This window comes from Salminus brasiliensis, chromosome 6 (assembly GCF_030463535.1).
Source record: "Salminus brasiliensis chromosome 6, fSalBra1.hap2, whole genome shotgun sequence".
In the NCBI taxonomy this organism is placed as follows: Eukaryota; Metazoa; Chordata; class Actinopteri; order Characiformes; family Bryconidae; genus Salminus; species Salminus brasiliensis.
The window spans coordinates 8,988,958-9,010,033 of NC_132883.1; the positions used below are offsets into that span (position 1 = coordinate 8,988,958).

General features: G+C 40.2%; 1 protein-coding gene across 1 annotated transcript in view; it reads right to left on the reverse strand.

The window, feature by feature from the left end:
* Positions 1 to 437: 437 nt before the first annotated feature.
* The window catches only part of mgll (monoglyceride lipase), a 42,460-nt gene continuing 21,821 nt past the window's right edge, over positions 438 to 21,076 (reverse strand). Inside the window, 4 exon segments of the mRNA XM_072681551.1 lie at positions 438 to 5,676; positions 7,867 to 8,082; positions 12,597 to 12,686; positions 15,161 to 15,271. Of these exon segments, the coding sequence (XP_072537652.1) occupies positions 5,560 to 5,676; positions 7,867 to 8,082; positions 12,597 to 12,686; positions 15,161 to 15,271 (534 nt within the window). The 3' untranslated portion in view covers positions 438 to 5,559.

A 21,076-nucleotide genomic window follows, 5' to 3' on the forward strand; every position in this document is an offset into this window, starting at 1 on the left:
TAGCGTCAAGAAACATTTCCAGCAGTTTTATATATATTTTTTGTTACGAATGTAACTCTGGTGCACACATGTGTGATGACGTATGCGGTCAAACAGATATTGCAGAACAGCTCCCTCTATGGCCTCGTTTTCTGCGGAAATATGGCGGCCACAGATTTCAGCGTAGCACCTGCCCCAGAGTGGCAATGGGAGATTTTCCCTATTACTTACAGTTAGTGGAGAATCAAAGTGATTTCAAAGCTGTTATTTAACATTAAAATCGCTACATAATGCTGCTTTAGGAACTTTCTGTGATGATTCTAGAGGCATTAAACCTCACCAGGCTCCCCTATAGTTCACATCAAACCACTGTAAATGGGTTTAATATCCCATTCAGACATGCAGAAAGTGTGACAAACGGGCAGAATGCCACAGGAACAATGATCAACACACTGTGATCTTGTAACAGTCTTAATTTATTGATCAACTGGCCATAGGAAGTCAAAATCAAACAGTTCAATCACAACAGAGTTTCTTATCATTATATTACAGAATATTAGTAGGAATTTTTTATTTTACATGCATATACAAACAGTAGTCAGTCAAACATTTCTGCATCTGGCCTCATAGACTCAGGCTTTGAACTATGCAGCAGAACAGCCTACAGTGCTGTATGAGTGGTTTTCAAACGACCAATCATGAGCTTCTGGCAGCAGGTCATTAGGTGGTGGTTAGCCAGGCTGCTGATGGGTTTTGGTGTGGTGACGTCTGAGCTTATAGAAGTAACTTCATTCCCGATATATCGAACCAGTATGCAAAGACTGCAGATACTGCATCAGATGGCAAGTGGCCTGGCCAGCTGAGGAGGAAAGCAGTCTGCATTCAACATGAAACACGTCATAGGAGATTGAAAAAATGTATGCAAGAATGATTCTGTCACAGAGAGTAATGGAATCTTACATAGCAGTGTACAGTGTTTATTCATTTAATGGGATGATGCTCTCAAAAATAAAGGTTCCTGGATTGGATGTATGCTTCTAGGGAAAAGCATCAACTGGTATGGCGTCTTTACTTTATGTGGAGGTTTCTTAAAACCATCTCCTTCTTAGGAGACCATTCAAACTAAATGAATCCAAAGAAGCCTTTATTTTTAAGAGCGTCTCTCTTACTACATTATTAGATCATGTTACGAAGCTTCTTGAATGATTACAGAAACAGTCAAAAGTCATAGAGAATCATCGCTTACAGTGTTTATAACTGTTTTTAATTTCTGCACAAAAACGCATCCCCCTCACCCAGTGGTAGCCAACCATGGGCCTGGAGAAACCCCCTGCTCTGCACATTTTGGTGTTGTTCCTTGCTCCCAACACACCTGATCCAGCTCGTCAACCCTTTAACAAGCCCTTCCTGAGTTAAAGTAGGTTCTCCAGGACCAGGATTGGGAACATGTGCCCTATCCTATAGAAAAATGCCTTTAAGTAAAATATATCTGATTAGAGTCTCTTTTGTACGTCAAATCTGCCCATGCTGAAGAGCTTACTGCGTAGAACTGTTTAACAGGGTGAACTTATTTGCACTGAAAGACTTGCTCCCTGAGACCAGATGAAGGTGCAAGTAAAACCTGCACAGGGAAGAACGCTGGAGCACTGAACAGTGGTGGAGTGCCTCACGTGGAGTTAGGTACAATCTGTATATACATGAGGTCAGCACCAGTGTCTATCATTTATAGGGAAAAAAATGTGGCCAGAATCAGCTGGGCATGCTCGAATAAAACAAGGCCCAGTTTGTTAAAAGCATCACAGCACAAAGATCACGCTAAGATAGCTGAGAGGGTAAGAATGTGTACACCCTAACACTTACAGTGATTTTTAAATGGGAACACCATAGATTTTGAACTATTATTAAAAAGGTATACACAAGGTACATCTGCAAATACAGAAATGCCATATATTGACAATATATTCAAATATATCCTATTCACCTTTTGAAATATATTGACATATAGCAAATTACTTTATGTTCCTATGGGTGCTTTCTCAGCTGAAGGAAATGAGACAGGCAGGTAATTGTGCCTCTGAAACTAGAAAATATATAAAAGTGTGATGTTATGTTAAATGACGCAACTGCAAACTGTCAGCGAACACAGCATTTGTGCACTGTTCTCCAAAGCACCCAAAGTATAGTAATGCTTAAAAGCTGAACATCAACTGCATTCACCCTTAATGCTACAGTGGCTTTTAGAAATGAGGCCCATGGGGCCAGATTCACAAAACGTCTTAAGAGAGAATTCATCTTAGATATGCTTTTGTTAATTCAGTCAATTCTCTTCTTAAGAATTCTAAGAACAAAAAAAAAGTAGCCTCACACTTTTCTTAAAAACAGAACAAATACCCCAGAAGTTAAGCCTCTAAATTGATTAAAGTTGAAATAATTGACTGTTATTAGAGTCTACTTTAACAAGGCTACTTTAAGGTTTACACCTTGTGACATCTTTTTTTTTTCACAGTTCTCAAAATGCTGGCCGTTTGTAGCATGAGTCCTATGCTTGCCATCAGCAGCCGGAGTCAGAGAGAGCACAATCAGCCTTTTAGGGGTGGGCTGATGGCACTTCCTTCCCACATCCCTCTTAGAGTGATGTTGGTCAGCACTGGCATCTGTTAGCTGTTGTATCGGAGCTGGGGATCTGCGCTTTGCTCCGAGCAAACTGGCTACCTAGCGATGCTGCATCAGCGGCAGTTCGAAAAGAGGCGGGGCTGTGTCGGGGGACATGTGTGCTAGTCTTCACTGTCCTAGTGTTGGGGGCATTGCTAACGATAGGGGGAGTTCACATGAATGGGGATTGGATAGAAGCCTATTCTTATGAACTTAAGACTCTTTGTAGTGTTTTCCTCTGGAAGCTTTTGTGAATCCGGCCCCAGATCATCAAAAATAGTATTGTGTTTACACACATTTTTACAATATATTTTTTTCCTGGGATGATTTTCATTTTGAAGTTTTCTCCTGAACAAAAAGGCTGTTTTGACTGCGATGTGAACAGGTATACTTCTGAAAATAGTAACATTCTTGATTCTTGATGTAGTCTACAAGAGTATTTACATTCTTGTGCAAATATTCTTCAAAAAAGTTAAAACAAGACTTTGTAATTGTGCCCACATATCTCAGAAAACCAGTATCCTGAAGAGATGCTAGGCCAGCAGGCTTCATAAAAACATTTGCAGAAATAATGAGTCATTATTTAAAATCTATTTTAAATATTTAGTTGTAAAAAGTGTCCCTCATATCACCAATAAAAGGCCTCTAAGAGGATTAGAAGCAAACCTCAGTAACAAAAATGCCTTGTGCCTACAAGAATACAATTTTGTAAGGTGTAAAAGTTAGACTGGCCTCACAACAGTCCATTTTCACCAAGCTACGAATGCCATTAACCTCCTGCTGGACTGCCATCTCACACTTAGGTTATCACCAAGGTCAAGAGCTATTGCTGTGAGGTTGAAGACTCTGGAGTAACACAGCATGATACACTAAGTTATACATCAGTAACAAATGCACATAAGGGATGTAACATCTCCAGACTTTACAGGGAGGCGTCAACTGCTAGTGGATGCATTCATATTCAGCGTTCTGACACAATGTAGAACAGTCATGGCCACCCCAACCCCCATTATATGGGAACTGAACAGTCTGTAGTCTTTAGAACAGTCATGAGTCAAGAACAACGAGACGAGCCAATAGGAGGCTCCGCCAGCTCAGTGTGACTTATTGTTATATCAATAAAATGGCCAATTTCACCATGACAGATTCATCCTGTTCACAATGATGTGTTTTGTATATTTAGTGGGGTTATATATTCAGTATATACACTTAAAAAGGAGAAGAAACACTTGTGGTTACCTAAGGAACCTTCAAATTCTGGAGTAATAATTTTGATCACAAAGCTAAGGTTCTAGATAGAAATCCTTAAATTGGTTTGTGTCATTTACATAATGGTTCTAAGGAATTTCCCTTTACACCTTACTTTTCACTACACACACACTAAAGGTACTGGGACACCATTCATGGTTTCTTCCGAAATCAAGCGCATTACAAGTTTAGCCTGCTTTTGTTGGAGTAACGGTTTCTAGTGTCCAGGGAACGCTTTCTACTAGATTTCGGAGCATTGCTGTAAGAATTTGACAGTTTGAGAGGTCAGGATGTCAGACAATCACATCCCCTCTCATCCCCAAAAGTACTGAATGGAGCACCATCATTCCAGAGAACACAGTTCTACTGCTTCACAGCTCGATGCTGGGGGCTTTATACCCTTCTAGCCCACGCTTGGCATTAGGCATGGTGTCAATAGGTTCATGTTTATCTGCTCCAGAGAGTCCTGTTCTAAGTATTCTAATACTTAGCTACAGGGACTAGACAAGCTCTCTCTGTGTGTGTATATGTACATCTCTATCAGCAATGGGTTTAATTTAAAGTAGTCCACAAACATTTGGACATGAAGTGTATTGAAAAGTAAGGTGTGTATATATATAAAAGATGCTGTGATTTTGGAATTACATCAGCAGGCCTATCAGCAGACACACTTAAGTGACTTAAGGCAATTACACTAATATGTCTGCATTGTATTCATATTATTGCATTTATAAGTCTTTAGAAATGAATGAGATCCATATTGGTCATCTGAATATATCTGTATATCAACAACAGCCCAGAATTTATGTACTCCATATATAATTATATATATGTAAGTGTGTGTGTATTAAATCTTTGTGACTGATGAGACCAGCCCACTGGGTCTTCCCCTGAAGCCATGTGAACAAGTGTGTGAATGTGTGTGTTTGGGGGGGGTTAAATCCCTGTGACTGATGATGGCTCGAGGGTGTTTCCCCACGGCTTCGCTGCCCAAGCTGGTCTCTCTCTCTCTCTCACTCTCTATATATACTTCACTCATCTCTGTGAACGCCCAGTTAACATCACTCGGCAGCCATTCTCCTCTCTATTCCCTGTCCTCTCCCACTCTGTTACCATGACACCCTCTGTTAGAATTAATTTTTTTTCTTTTTGCCAAAGGCCCAGTTATTTCATAGTGTTGCCTTGGTAACTGCATTGAGCAGAGCCTGCACTACCACTCTCGCACGGCTGGGGCGCCAGAGTGCAACACAGCAGCTCTGACTAACGAGAATGCAACATCAAAGAAAAGAACAAAGGGCAGCTGTGTTCCGTTACCGCGGCAACATACAAAGGACAGCCTGGTGCCGGGGGCAGGCGGGCTCATTATGTTCCTCCTGCCGGCTGCCACGATAACATGAGCTGCACCCCGTGGTGCTGGAAGCGTGGGGTGAACAAAACAGAGAAGCTTGACACATTAGCCTCGAACAATTCTCTAAACCAGAAACATCAAAGCTTTGACCCTGGTGCCACGGATCAGACAGCACTGACCCCTTACCTCTGCTAGATTGATAATAATAAGTATAATGAAGTTTAGTTGAAGTTCAGCTGGAAGAGTTGTTGTGAGGAGATGAGAGAAGTGGACTGAATTGTCAGAGGGGTGGGGCCTGGCCATGGGGGTGTGGTTAGAAGGAAAACGGACAGCTAAGGCCCAGAGGGGGCAGGAAGACGCTCCGCGATCCAGTTGCTCACTTCTTGCAGGACAGATTCTGCCGTCTCAGGCAAATCATGGTGCAGGGCATGGTAGGCTCCGTCATACACCTAAAACACACACACACGCAGTGAGTGAGTAATCATGCACATTTGGAGATAAACACAAACCCAAAAACACACCCGTATGCGCTTTGATCAGAGTCAGAATGCTCTGGAACTGGAAGCACCTGGAACATGTTATACTCAGACTATCCGAAATGCTGTGGAGAACGCCAGATTTGCAGACTGAGTGACTGCAGATTACCTCCATGTGTGCTCATGTGTGCCGAGTTATGTTTAGAATGTGTTCAGGACTGGTGTATAGCATCCAGGGTGTGTGTGCTGTGACGTGATTGCTTCAGTCAGGGTATGTGAATGAGGATGCTTTCAATAACTTGCATGCCTAGACTCCAGTGACCTTTTCCATGGCTGGTATTTTCAGTTGTGTGCAAAAGTTAGGACACCCCTGTTCAAATTTCAGAGTGAAAATAAGTGAACAAATCCTTGGCAGGATGCATACTTAAATATGGTCATTTTCCTGCGCAGTTTAGAGCACATTTTTTGGCTGCACCTATTTGCTGAATTTAACATGTTAGGGGAAAAAATATGTAACATATAAAATAGCATTAATTGTCTGTTATTTTTCCTTATATATGTGAAATTAAGCAAATAACTAGTGTTTATGTACTAGACTGTGCAAAAGTGTCACGATAATTACGTTGACATAATTACAAAGACATGATCTTTGTAGTGGTTGGTGTGGCACAACAAATAAAACCACTAGCTGCCAGTGAGCTATTACACCATGTGGGGGACCAGGGTTAGATTCCCAGTCTGGGTGACCGTATGCTACGCTACACCAATAAGAGTCCCTGGGCAAGACTCCTAACACTACATTGGCCCACCTGTGTAATACAAGTCTTGTAAGTCGCTCTGGATAAGAGCGTCAGCTAAATGCCGTAAATGTAAATGATCATTTTTGCTGACCTCTGACCATAGTGTTTACTTGCATATATTTTAACAAAGAAGTTAATTTTAGCCAGTTGTGCTGTTCTTTTCTCAAAAACTGCACAATTCCATCCAGAAAGTTTGGACTAGTTTTCAAAGTTGCATCCCACATGCATGCCGGGATCACCCCACAAGACCTGCCTGATGTTTTGGAGATGTTCTGACCCAGTCTTCCAGCCATCGCAGTTTTGCCTTGGTAAAGTGGCTTAGATACTTATGCCTCTTTCCTTTCCTGCTTTTAACGCATCAACTTCAAGAGCTGACTGTTCACCTGCTGCCTAATATATCCCAGTCCTTGACAGATAACACAGTAGATTAAGATAATCAGTGTTTTTCACTTCACGGTGTAAGCATGAGTTATGTGCAAGCTCTTTTTTTCTCCCTCTCTCTCTGGGTCTCCCTCCACAGGTGTTCTTACTTAGACACATAAGTCACATAAGGACCACTGACCAATGAGGGTCCTGGCTAAAGTAATCTGGGGGAGGAGCATACCCTTAAAAGAGAAGAGCCAAGATGAAGAAGGGACTGCTAGTACAGCTGGGCAATATGACAATATTTTATCATCTCGTGATCAATTTTACAATATGCTTTTATGAGTGTATAGTGAATATTGTCAGTGCTTAAAGAGCACTGATTTATTGCACGTTTCATTAGAAAGAGTTTAATCAGTCTTATTAAATTCAATAGAGTGCAGCACATTTTAGTAAGTAAAAGTAAAAATCACGGTACTCAGTATGGGAGAGTATTTGGAAAAAAATTACACTGTTGGTGCATTTTGCCTACTTATATATACTCATATAAATACGATAAATACTGTATATTGTAAAAAATGTCTTATATCTTATATCGTACAATTTTTCCATATCGCCCAGCTCCAACTGCTAGAATGCATTATGTGCTGTGGTTTTAGTTTGTGCTGTTTATTACTATTTATGACTCTATTTAGTTCCCTAAGCTAAAAGGTGGACACCACCTACTGTGTCTTTGATTATTGTCCAGTAGAGTTTAGAGTAGTTGGCTTTTTTCACTCTGTTCACTTATTTTGTAGCTAATAGTTTGATTCACTCAGTGTGACACTTGATGGTTTTACTGTATGTGTAGTTTTAATAGCTCTTCTTAATAAAGTCTTCATTCCACCAAAAAACTAAAGGTGATGAAGGGAAAATGGAAAGTAAGTATATAAGCATAGGTTTGTTTGCAGAGTCAGACCTTTGTGTCTACACATACTTGTGTGTGAGATGTTAAACCCACCTTTAGTTTTTTGTCGGTGCTCTTAGCTTGATTATACATGAGGTGGGATCCTCCGATGTCACAGAGCTTGTCATCGTTGCCATGGAGAATGTAGAAAGGCCAGGTGATGCTGGGCAGCTCTCTCTCGATGCGTGTAGTAGCAGTCATGAGCTGCATTCCAAACGAAACGCGCATCCCTCCGTGATAATTCAGCTCGTCTGATTCATACGCCTCCACCTGCAGGACAGGAGTGGAAGTGCATCAGTGTCACAGCCTATTCAGCTCCAATTCTCAGAATGATGTGAAACAACAAGCCTTCAAAGCAAGAGATTAGCTAGACTACTGTACAAATGCCTGTGTAGACAGGGGGCTATATCAAATCCCTGGTCCTAAGTCCCTAGAAATGTGTATATCCTATACTTGTGTTTCCTCCCCTGAGGTTCATACTTATGACATTAGTGTGAGTTTATGTATGAAAAACAGTTTAGTAATTTTTAAATGACGGACGCTTAATACTGATGTCCTGACTGGCTGTGCTGTACTGTACTTTAGGCCTGTTTCACACACACTACCTCTGTATGGTGTCAGCAAGGCAGGATGCCGCTCTGCTGCTCTGGAATGACAGGCATTCTGTTTCGTGAACACAAAGCATTCTGCTATGAGATGCCAACAGGTTTCACACGTACCTCTGTATGACGTAAGGAAAGCTAAATGCCAACAGGTCGTTTCACACATACTACCTCTGAGCTAACTTCAGAATGCCAACAGGTTTGCATGATCAGCCTAACTAAACAGCTCAGTAGTGCATCCAGAAACGGCACTGCATAGAGAGGATGGGCATTGTGCCTGTTTGTTCCTCACAATACAGTACAATAAATTAAGACAACCAATGAAGCCTAACAAACAAATGCCTGTTATTAAACCAACAATAAACAAATGTGATGTGTCCTTTTTTATTATTTGTTTAATTTTCCCCTTCTACCAATTTAGTACTGCCAATTAACCCACCCTTGCATAGCTCTTACTAGTGCTAGAAATGCATCTGACATTAGGAGGGTAAGGACCTAATCTGTCTCCTCCAAAGCCTGGAAGTGTTCATGTCCTATACAGGACCCCCGAGGCTGTCCTGTATTGTACTTTAGGCCTGTTTCACACACACTACCTCTGTATGGCATAAGCAAGGCATTCTGCTTTAGAATGATAAACGATTTGGTACTGCCAATTAACCCACTAGCAATTGTCCCGACACTAGTAGGGAATAAGGACTTAACATATGCCTCCTCCCAGCCATCCACAGCCTCTTTTTAAACTGACACAGATGCGGCACTGCCAGGCAGCCAATACGCTCAGAGGAAAGCACTGGAAAGCTAGCAGACGCCTGTGCCAGCCAATATCACTGTAAAAGCAATGAGAAGAGAGAACACAGCCAATCATGCTCTCTCAGATTCCGGCCGCTGATGGCAAAGCGACTGGACTCGCCATTTGAACTTGTGACCCTCGGGCCACATTAGCAAGGCATCAGCCTATTTATCCATTGGGAAAAAGAATGTTGTGACGGGGTTGCTTACAGGTGGAGGGTGTGTCTTCCCTGTCCAAAATAAAGCAGGCTAAAACACTGCTTATGTAGGTTATGTATGTGTAATGTCTGTGATTGTGTGGGTTGTTGTGACCTCACAAAAAACAATGCATTTAAAATAAGGCTATTTTCACAATGATGTACTAAAGAGAGGAATGAGCAAAATTTTTCTATATTTTGTCACATTTGTATTGTTTCTCTGTGTAAAATTTGTCGTTCATGCTAAAAAAAGAGGCTTATACATGCACATGCAGTACACAGACCCTGCTAAACAATACACGACTGATGCAGAGAGCTTAGTTGAAAGGCAGCATGACCACACCCCATGTCTACCCAGATCAGCTATATTTGCTTTGACTTTGTTAGACTTAGTGAATAGAGTCCTTCACAAGCCCACAGATAAATGTACCAGAGTGTCAGGGTAACTGTGTGACAATTCCCAAATGCTGTGTCCTTGTCTGGTCTCACTTGGAAAACCCAAGCATGCAAAGTACCTGAAGCGATCCTACCCAAAGCTATTGTATTACAACTGAGTACATTCCACAGGAACTGAATGTTATACAGAGAAAATACAAAGTTCACCAAATGTTACATGAATAATTTAGAAGAACACAGATCATTTTAGAACTGGAACTGGACTAAAACAGCCATGGCATAACTGCCTGACCAATGGGAAGCTCTGGAGCAGCCACATATAAGGCCAATAGTAAGCATCAGCTATAAAGGTATAAAGTATTGGTCTGTGGCGCAGAAGACCTCTGGCATGATGGAGCACCATCCAATACCTTTTGGCTGAGCTGGAGTGGTGTTTGTGATCCAGACTTAATCATCCAACATCACTACCTGACCTCACTAATGCCTGTCTTGTGGCTAAATGCAATCAAATCCAAACTGCAAAGCTTCAAAATCCACGGTCAAGCCTTCTCCGAAGAGTAGAGGCTGTTACTGCAGAAACTCTCTGTTAAGGCCATTGAATTCAGATTAAACTCAATTCAGTTTGTCGATAAGCAGATGTCCACAAACATTTGGACTTGGCAAATGTGTAATGTAATACTAAGTGCATCTGTGTATCAAGGCAATAGACAAAGCTAGTGCTGCCGACTATATTGTTATCCACTAACGTCAGTCAAAATCTGTCATAAATTTCAATTCAAAGAGAAGCATTCGGCTGTCAGTTCTTGATGCCTCTGTGACCTTTAGTTTCTTTTGTTTGTGCGTGGCTGAAAGAGCACAGAGCAGCTGGCTTCTGTTGTGGTAAAAGCTTCCCTAAAGTTCAGGCCAGATGATTTGATTCTCACAGTCACTGGATTAATAGCTAAACCAGTCATTTCCCTTTCAAATGACATGAGCTATTAGATCCCAGCTGAGGCTGAACAAATGCAACATGCTCTTTTATGGACGATCTTTTTATCATTAAGCAAAGTAAAGTCGCTGATTTGACTATTTATACATGCCTCCTTCATGCACGTCCCAAACTACTATACAATCCCTGGAACACTGAGAGCTAGAACCCAATATCAACCTCTAATAAGGAACTCTGCTTTTTAATGTAGAAAACTGAGCAGTGGCTGAAATACGCAACCCTGAAAATCTAACTGAATTAATGTTCATGGATGATTCCTAAATTAGAGAAACTTTTATGTCCCCATGTTAAAAATTTATGTCAGAAAAAATGTGTTAAGTATTATTATTATTAAGTATATTATTTACTGCACCACTAACGGTACATGCCCACTTGCACTTATTTTCAAAGCACTTGTTTTCAACTGTTTTCAAGCTGTGCCGGATCTCTCGGCTTGCCGTGTGTGGGCATGTCGGTGATGTTTCTGTATGCAAATGAAGAAAAAGAACTGGAAGTAGGTAATCCTTCTTGTAAAATTTAGATGTTTTTTAATCAATGGTTTTCTAATCTAACTCTGTAAATCCAAATACTACAGTTCTCAGCTTTTCCTCCATGTTTGAAGGCCGTTTCATTGGCTAGAAGCAACACAGTGGCCGTACTCATTTGCATTAAGTTGAACTCCGCTGAACATTTTCACCATACAGTGAATCTGCTCTCAACGCAAAGCAACCCATCATGCAGTGCACACATACAGCTGCTCTCTCCACTGAAATGCAAGTGGCAATGATGCACCAAAATCAATAAAATCATCCCTAAACCAGACTGCTCTAATAAAATGATTAAAAGGTGATCAGGTTATAAATGTGTTTTTATAATAACCAAAATATGCAGGATGTTTCCTTTTACATTCACATCTTTGCGTCTCCAACAATACTGCCATTCCCGCAACAGTGTTTGATTACTGTAAGGATTTCTTTCATGTAACATATTTATGTTGTAACTTTGGAAATAAAAACTAATTTGGTCAAACTTCAGACCATGCTGGGGATTTTTTAAGCACAATCACGGTTCATATCGTTACGCAATATCTTACAAAACCTTGATGTTATTTATGTGCATTTCAAATGCACCCAATACTAGATGTTGCATAGTGTTAGGAAATCCATGATCATTTTTTTCTGGAAAAAGTCCAATACCATAACATGTTATTATTAACAAAAAAACTTGTTGTGATGGTAATGACACCTGTTGATGTTAATGACCGTCAATAACAGATGCTTTTCAGTCAATTTGGCCGTAAGACCGATCATTAGAGACGCTTAAAGAATAAGTAAAGAATACAAAAAATATATAAAAATGACTTGGATTTCTACACTGTGCCACTTGGCAAATAAATAAAAATATTGAAATTCTATACAAGCTTAAATCTTTACTTCAAAACACATAAACATTGTCTTGACCAAATTAAAACAAAAAAATCTTTTTTAAAAACGTAAACTGCTAATTGAAGAATAGCCCTCACATGCCACATATGAGTGGTATAATAAAAACACTGAAAACTTTTCATTTATATTTGCACTTTTTGAGACTTCTACTTTGTTAGACCGTAGTTTCACAGTTGCATTTGGAAAAAGGTATACAAGTATGACCTTAAATCTTTGAGAAATGTAAATATCCAATAAATCAGACATAATCCAATGTACATAATGTGACTTTAGACAGTACCTTGCTTCAGAACACTACCAGAATGAATCAACTTGGAAAACAAACACTAGCACGCTTGGGTGCCCTACATTTATACATGACCTTTCACACACAGTCCTAGATCTGTACCTGCTTGGGATCCCGTGTGACCCATTTTGGATCGATGGTGCCCAGAGAGAGGCTGGGAATCATATGGCTGAGGACTTTAGCAAGAAACACCTGCAGACAAACAGAAGAAACTCATTGAGGAGCCGTTCACACCTCAAAAAGAGACACTGTGGAACATCTACATAAGTTGGAAACACAATCAATGTAATACAGTATGGCACAAACGTCTGTACGTCAAAATTATGGTTATACACACTTCAGAATCAAGTCAATTAAATTTCAGTTTCCAAAAGAGGTCCTTAAACCTGCCATCATATTAATGCCAAGAAATCATTCACCAATTCAATGAACCCCACCAAACCAAACGCATTCCTGGTGATACACTCAAGGAACCTTTTCCCAGGATCCCTTTCATTTAAACCTGCTACCAGTTCAGTTACTCTATGGCACTGAATAAGAGCTTTCTGTGTGCTGTGTGCTTTGTTTCTTATCGCTATGTAAGATATGCACATGGCTGCCTTTATTGTTGGTTGCACTGATGGTTTTATCTTTTTAAGCTCATTCAAAGCTTAGTTCAGATCAGTAAATGATCCTGTTTTGTTTAATTAACATGACGCTATTACTGATATGTGACCTAAATTGTATTGACCTGTAATTGCATGTATAGTTCTGTTCAGAAATGTAGTTTGTGACAGAAATATCCAGAATTTCTGTAACTTTCTTAGATCAATTATGCTTTATAGAAATGATTAATCATTTATTATTAATAATGAAAAAAAGTCTGGAATAAACAGCAGAAACAGACATTTTCAATTGGTGTTAACAGTTCAACCCTTGCTTATTCTGCTTCTGAACTGCTGAAACTGCAGGGTTGTCTGTATGCAGTTCCATACTTCAGTTCCTCAGTCTCACAACTACTGATAAGTTACATATTAGTAGTTACTGAATATTTAGAGCTGTTACTGAATAATAAGTTCTAAGATGAATAACTGAATACAGGAACACTGTTTTTAAGGGGCTGGCAAAGACTAATCTGATCTGAGCTGTGGCCAACACATCCACAATTGTAAAGCATCTACAGCAGAGTGAATTCAGTAAAAAAAAAGAAGAAGCCAAAGCAGCAGCAGGAGCTGAAAAGCTGAAGCAGGAAAGACGCGTCACTTGTCAGTTTTTGCCGAGAGAAAGATTCAGACTCATCTTGATCTTTTCCAATCAACCCAGAAAGTGATTTCAGTATGCAAATTTATTCATCAGAGACTAGCGCTTCTTGTAAACAAAGTCTGTTGCTAACGAGGATAAAATGTGTCAACTTGTTAATTGCTGTGGGTATTTTGTAGTAAATAATTGCAGCCACTATGGAAACTGGCTGGAAATGTGGAAAACTACAAAGCTGTACAACCCCCCCCCCCTTCCTTGACTGACACCAGGTAATAATAAGGAAGCCCTGCCCTTTTGTTTTGCTCAGCTCCTACAAACTCTTCAAGCCTTTACTATTTTTTTTACTGAGAAATGTTTAATAGAATTAGATGTTAAGAATATTTTAGATAGTGATTTGCATTTTAACAACAGAACTGCAATCAGCGATGCAATGGAAGTTAATTATAACTCATTATCAGAATCGTTCCTGTGACTGGATCACCCAGCAGGTGGCAAGAGCTTTTGCTGATCTGGGAAAATCAGCTTTTAGCTTCAGTGCACCAGCGAGCTGGAATTCACTACAGGAAAATCTAAAGCTTCACCACTGGACATTTTTAAACCACCTCCATTCAGCCTGCTGTTTAATTTAATTCTGGATGACCAATTATATGTTTTGGTGTGGTTTAGTTATTATTTTACATTTACATATGCATTATTTTTATTTAGCTTATCAACTTTTATTATTATTTATTTTTCTATTTTTTCTCTATTCAAATTGTCATTGTTGTTATTTTAATTTGTATATTTTATTTATTCTAATTAGACTACCTTCCTCTTAAATTTTACCATTATGAAGATTTTTATGTTGTATTATTTTATATGCTTGACTCCCCTAAAGGTACTCCAAGTTTAAATAAAAGCTGATTGATTAATTGACTGAACTAATTTGGACACTGGACATTTTTAAAACGTGCATAATCACCATTTGTGCATGTGTCATTTTTAGAACATAAAAAAAGTAAAACAAATTAAACAAAAGTAAAAACAATTTAATAATAAATATTATAATTATAATAATAAATAAAACAAATTGACAACAAATAATTGTCTGCTGTACATTTACTTCCAATGTATTAGTTGCAGATTAAATTTACAGTGCCATGTGCTGTTGACATATAGCAAAGATTATATATTTTATACTGGTTTTACAACTGGTTGTGTTTCAGTTTTCATAAATATTGAATGGCAAACACAAATGTATTGCACTTGAGATACTGAACCTCAGTATGTGATTGCAAACAAGCATATGATAAAAAAGTAGAAAAATGACTTTTATATTGTAGATAAAATAAAAGAAAGCTGTTGTTGCCACATGACAACACCATGCAGTAAAGCAGGGTACTTTCAAATCCATTTCTGAGTGTTTCTGTGTGAGGGGGTACTTTCACCTTAAAGGGTGTAGCAGACTCTGGGTTCATCTGGATCAATGGGCCGATCAGAACCACACCAGCAAAATCCTGCGGTCTCTCGCATGCTGTCAAAATGGAGATGGCACCACCCTGTTACAAAACACACACACACTTGTCAGGGTGCTCAGAAAGAAGGCATAATCCAGCAGCGCTCTGTCTCTTTGTGAGGCCTTGGCTTTTACTGCCACAAACCTGTCAGGAAATGAAAAACACTATCTCATCTCAACCATGCCGAGCATGTCTTTCTTCAGCTTGCAAAACTACCCAGAGCAGTGAGTGACAAGAATCAGTGATTCATTACTTTTCAGTGTGGCCCACCATTTTGTTCTCACTGTGGTCAATCAGTCTTTATTAAAGCTCTGAATATTCATGAAGAGAGACTCAAGACTCAAAGGAGGTGGGAGGGGTCAGAGAACAGTTCCCACCAGTTTTAAATGATTCACAGCACTAAAGGATTAGTTAAAGCATGCACACACACACACGCACACACACCCCTTACACGCCAACACACACCCACACGTTTGTTTTAGCGCTTTCATTCCATGTCAGGACGTTGGCTCATATAGAAATCTATATGCATTATATTTATATGTAAGTGCATATATGTCATAACAATATATATCAATGTGTTTTATACAGACACTATGCGGACAGAAGTATTGGGACACCTACTACTACTACTTCATTGCTTCTTCTGAACTCTGGGGCATCACAAAAGAGTATTTCCTGCTTCTGTTTGAGGAACTGTCTTTACTGTGGAGGGAAGAAGGCTTTCTACTAGATTCTGAAGCATTGCTGTGAGGATCTGAATGCATTTAGTGACAAGAGCGTTAGTGAGGTCAGGATGTTGAATGATCAGCACCCCACCTCATCCCCAACTCATCCCCAAAGTGGAGCACCAACCATCATTCCAGAGAACACAGTTCTTCCACTGCTCCACAGCTCAATGCAGGCTTATATCCCTCTAGCTCAGGCCTGGCATTAGGCAGCATGTTGCCAATAGGTTCATGTCTATCTGCTCCAGAGAGTCCTATTCTATTGACAGTACTTCCCCACAGGGACTAGACTGTGTGTGCATTTTTACATCTGTGTCAGAAGTGGGTGCAACTGAAAGTCGCAGCTAAGTGCATTCATTAGAAGGGGTGTCCACAAACATTTGGACATTTAGTTTATATGTAATAATGATTTGCACCCTATTTATCCTCTCACAAAAATGAAACACCAAGGTTTTGTGAAAAGAACTTGACAAAGACCTTTCTGTCACCATTTTTGACCCCCCCAGGCCCCTCCACCTCCGCCACACAATAACACATTATTTAGCCTAAGCGCCTAAGCTTATGTAGCAAGTAATATTTCTAGCACATGCATATGTCTATACACACAGACACGCGCACACACACACACAATCACACACATAAACACGTACATCCTCCTCCGTGCCACCTAATCATGAGTCTAATCACTGTGAAATGTGTGTGATGTTGAGGAAAAGCTGTGTTTATTCAGACAGTTCCTGTGGAGTCCCAAGGTGGAGCACAAGGTCACGTACTCAAACAAACACATAAACATAAGGCGCACTGACGCACAGACACAAACGCGCGCACATACACACACACACATATACGAGGGTTTCAATACCTCACAAAGTCTAGCTGGAGCTGCTGTGGGGATGGGAACACAGCAGTCTCTCTCTTTCTCACACACACACACACTCCACCAGTACTACTGGGAATAAATAGCTGCATTGTGTTAGTTGTCCCATAACAAGCTGAAGACTTTGAGCTTATGTAAGGGTCTAACCGTCTGACATTATATAAGACACTGACACATAGTGGAAGACAGAGAGACATACAGAGACAGAGAGAACAAGTAAGAGAGATTTGAAGAAGAAAGGGAGCAGGACAGAGCAAAAGAAACTAGGTGATCATATCTGACCTCACAGACATTTGATTTAATTCTGATTCTGTTTATGCCATCTTATAGTGATCTGATCTTATTATGATTCTTTAGAAAGTGATTAAATGTACATCTTTGACCTTACAGTGATTCAATTTATGAGTCTTCAGAAAACAATTCAGGGTGCATCTCTGATCTCACAGGGATTTCATTTATGATTCTTTAGCGGTTCATCTCAAGCCTCATAGTAATTCAATTTATGATTCTGTAGAATTAAATATACATCTCTGACCTCATAGTGATTAAACTTATTATTCTTTAGATTGCAATTTAATGTACATCTCTGAACCCATAGTGATTCAATTTGGATTTTAATTATTTAGAAAATGATCCAGGGTGCATCTTTAAGCTTATAGTGATTCAATTTGATTAGAAAACAATTCTGGACACATTTCTGACTTCTTAGTAACTATGTTTATGGTTCTTTACAAAACAATTCACTGTACAAAACCAAATTTCTTTACCAGAAACAATTCAGCTAAATTAATACCTTCATATCGATGCAGGCATTTATAAATCCCTAATAAGACAGTAAAAAAATTTTAGCTCCAAAAGAAAGAATGAGGGCAGCAATAAGGAACCATGAGGGGTTCAGTTCTGCAGTTAAAGGCGAGGCTGGGAGACTGCTGAGAGGCCGGGAGACACCCAAAAACAGAACAGAGAGGCAGTGTGGTTATGATGTGCAGCGCTTATCTGAAACGGTTGAGAGAGAGAGAGAGAAAGAGAGAGAGAGGGAGAAAGAACACTATACTGGCTCTATGACAGCACACTTTACTGGAACATCACACAAGTGCGCACACACACACACACACACACACACACACACATCCACCATAGCACTCATACAAGAAGAAGAAAATTGTTTCCAGACTTGCGCTCTTTTATTCATGCTGCAGACGAGAAATCCCCTCCCTCTTATTCAGAAAGTTGTGACAGCACAGAGCCATGAGCACTGCAGACACCAGAAACAGTACAACATTAAAGTTATAATTTAACAAATTCAGTTTTTCCCTAAATTCAAATGTAGTGCATCTTTAGTTGTGCACTAGATGGTGACCTAGATGGTGTCTAACACTGTAGATACTACACTAGACATTATATACAACAAATTAGCTTAACTTCAGGATGATTGGGCGATAAATACCCAGGTGTGTGCGAGGGGATTCATATATTGAGAGATCATAGATCATTCAATGTGTGGAAAATGGGTGGCAAAGCAGATGTTAATAATAAGCAAAAAGTGATTGCATTTGGGTGCGTCATAACCACAGTGTGAAGGAAGTAGCTGAATCTGCAGGTGTACCGAAGCGCTTGGCCATGCAGGTCTGCCGGTTGTGGCAGAGAAACAGATGGACTACAGTCCATAACTATAGAACTACAGAGTGCTCATATATGGTCAGTGGAGCTGATAAAACTATGACGAAAGTGAGGGTGGAAACAAGGAGGTGGTTTTAATGTTATGGCTGATCAGTGTATACTAGATACTGTCCCAGATATACCAACCACACAACACGAGAACCTCTCTACAAACTTCTACTGAAACTTGCTTAATGCTGCCGATTCAAACAGAGCTACTTCTACAGTCCACTTCCCTTTCTCCCTTTCCAACTAAAGGTGAAGCTTTATGTTGTATTCTCAGTGATAATTCACTTCCCAACATGCACTATGAAATAAGATGTGCTAATTGACGACACATTCACTATTCAGTACAACACATTTTGCGCTAGGCCACTAAAACACTAAAGCACAGCATAGCTCTGTCTTATGTGGATTATGTAATTCCGACACATCTTCACATCATGTTGGAATTCAAGACACATTGCTGGTGCTAACACGTTTGGTTGTAGGGCTCTGCTTGACTGGTGTTTTGATGAATTTTCCATCCTTGTTGAAATGTCCTACTGCAGCATATTTACAAGCAGCTCCCTTCATAGGATATTCTGATTCATCCTTAAAGGAGCCCTAGAATGGAAAACTGTATTTACTTTGGCATATTTGAAGAATCACTGAACAGAAAATCTGGCATAACTGAAAAAGAGGCCAATAGCAAAGCCTTGTTTACAAATCTTAATTACAATGTTCCTGTTACAGTGCTAAAAACAAAGCTACAAAGCTATGCTACATGGCTCCTGTGAGTCGCTGCAGTGACATAATTTTTCCCCCACCAACGCGGAAAGGAAAGGAAAGTCAGCGTGCGTCATTCTGTGGCAAAATAACCTATATATAAAAATATATATATCAAACTAAAATACCTAATAAATGCATTTACTGGTACCTCTAAAGTGGCACAGTACCTTTCCAGTACTTGCCCCCTTACCCCACTGGTTTCAAGGATAAAGGATAAAGGTGCACGTATTCGTCACTGTACAGTGTGGACTGTACAGCGAAATGTGTCCTCCGCATTTAACCCATCTGGTAGTGAACACACACTCACACACACACACACACACACACGTGTTAGGGGCAGTGAGTACACACACACACCCAGAGCGGTGGGCAGCCAACTCCAGCGCCCGGGGAGCAGAGAGGGTAAAGGGCCTTGCTCAAGGGCCCAACAGTGGCAGCTTGCCGAGCCCGGGAATCGAACCCACAACCCTGTTATCGATATCCCGGCGCTCTAACCGCTGAGCCACCACTGCCCACCACTTCAATGGCCGTGTATAAGTATAATTAAAATACCCAATAAATGCGTTCTATTGCACCTTTAAAAAGGGGTTATTTAAGGGTTGTTTAGGAAAGACAGTGCTTTTCTATGGAACCACAACAACGTATTCAACCAACTGAATGCATACATGGTTCTAAATAGACATAGTTAAGCTAATATTGGGATGGGGGCACTGTGTGGACAGCACAAACACACTGAATCTGACATTTTCAGTTCCGATTTGGGTCATTTATGTATGTGGTATTAAAATCCAATACATATTTGATACACTGCAATGCGACTCAGACAGATTGGAGTCCGTTTAACTTTTGCACCAATCCTACTCTCGCTGAGAAGGGAAAATGGATTTTTAGTGGTGGGATAGCAAGTAACAGACCTCATAAATATTTGGGTGATGTCTCTGTTCTAACAAAATTAGAAGCCACATATCGCAACCTGTTTCAGGACATTTCTAAAGGAGAGTGTTGCTGCAGCATCAAGGGAAAATTTCTTGAGTTATAAGAAACCAAGAACACAAACCAAAGAAGTGTTCGTAGCTGAATAACATGCCCTTTTTACAGCAAGCTTGAACGCATTCTTTGTGATAATCCCAGCTCTCCACTACTGGAACTGCCTGATAGCTCCTGTGATCATGGTGAAAATGAAAACGAAACATCACATTTCGAGCTGAAAAAAAAGCATCAAATTTGGTGAGAAATTGGATGCAACGGATTTGGGCCACTTTACCTGCTGTGTGAATGTAGCCCTCGATTGAGTCTGATCTGCAGGATGTATCTGTTGCAGATAAGCTGACCGACACAGATGTTTCTTTCAACTATTCAGACACAGCTTAGATATTCCTGAGCTAGAGTGGGTGACGTGCATTAGACGGCCGGCGTGCCTCACTTCTGCACCGCGTCCAAATGCCCTGCTGCTTACCCCGCTTAAAATACCACTTTCAGTGAGCTTGGGCTACAGAGAAGGAAAGTAAACAGTTTGTTCTACATCCTGTCTTCAACCAGACTGACCGAAATAACTCCCTAGCACACACCCCAAGCCAAATTAAACACAAAGCAATTACTTTGGATGTCAGAAATTCAATAATGTTTTATTGTTACGATCCAGGTTTCCATCTGTCTCGCTGGTTTATATCTGCTTGAGTAAATATCGCGCTGTCCAGGGCATTTTTTTTTCTTTGTCAGAAAAGAGTGTCATACCTAATACAGTAAACATGGACCTGCAGACATACACACTCACGCACACACACACTTAGACACAGAACTCAGCTGGGTCCT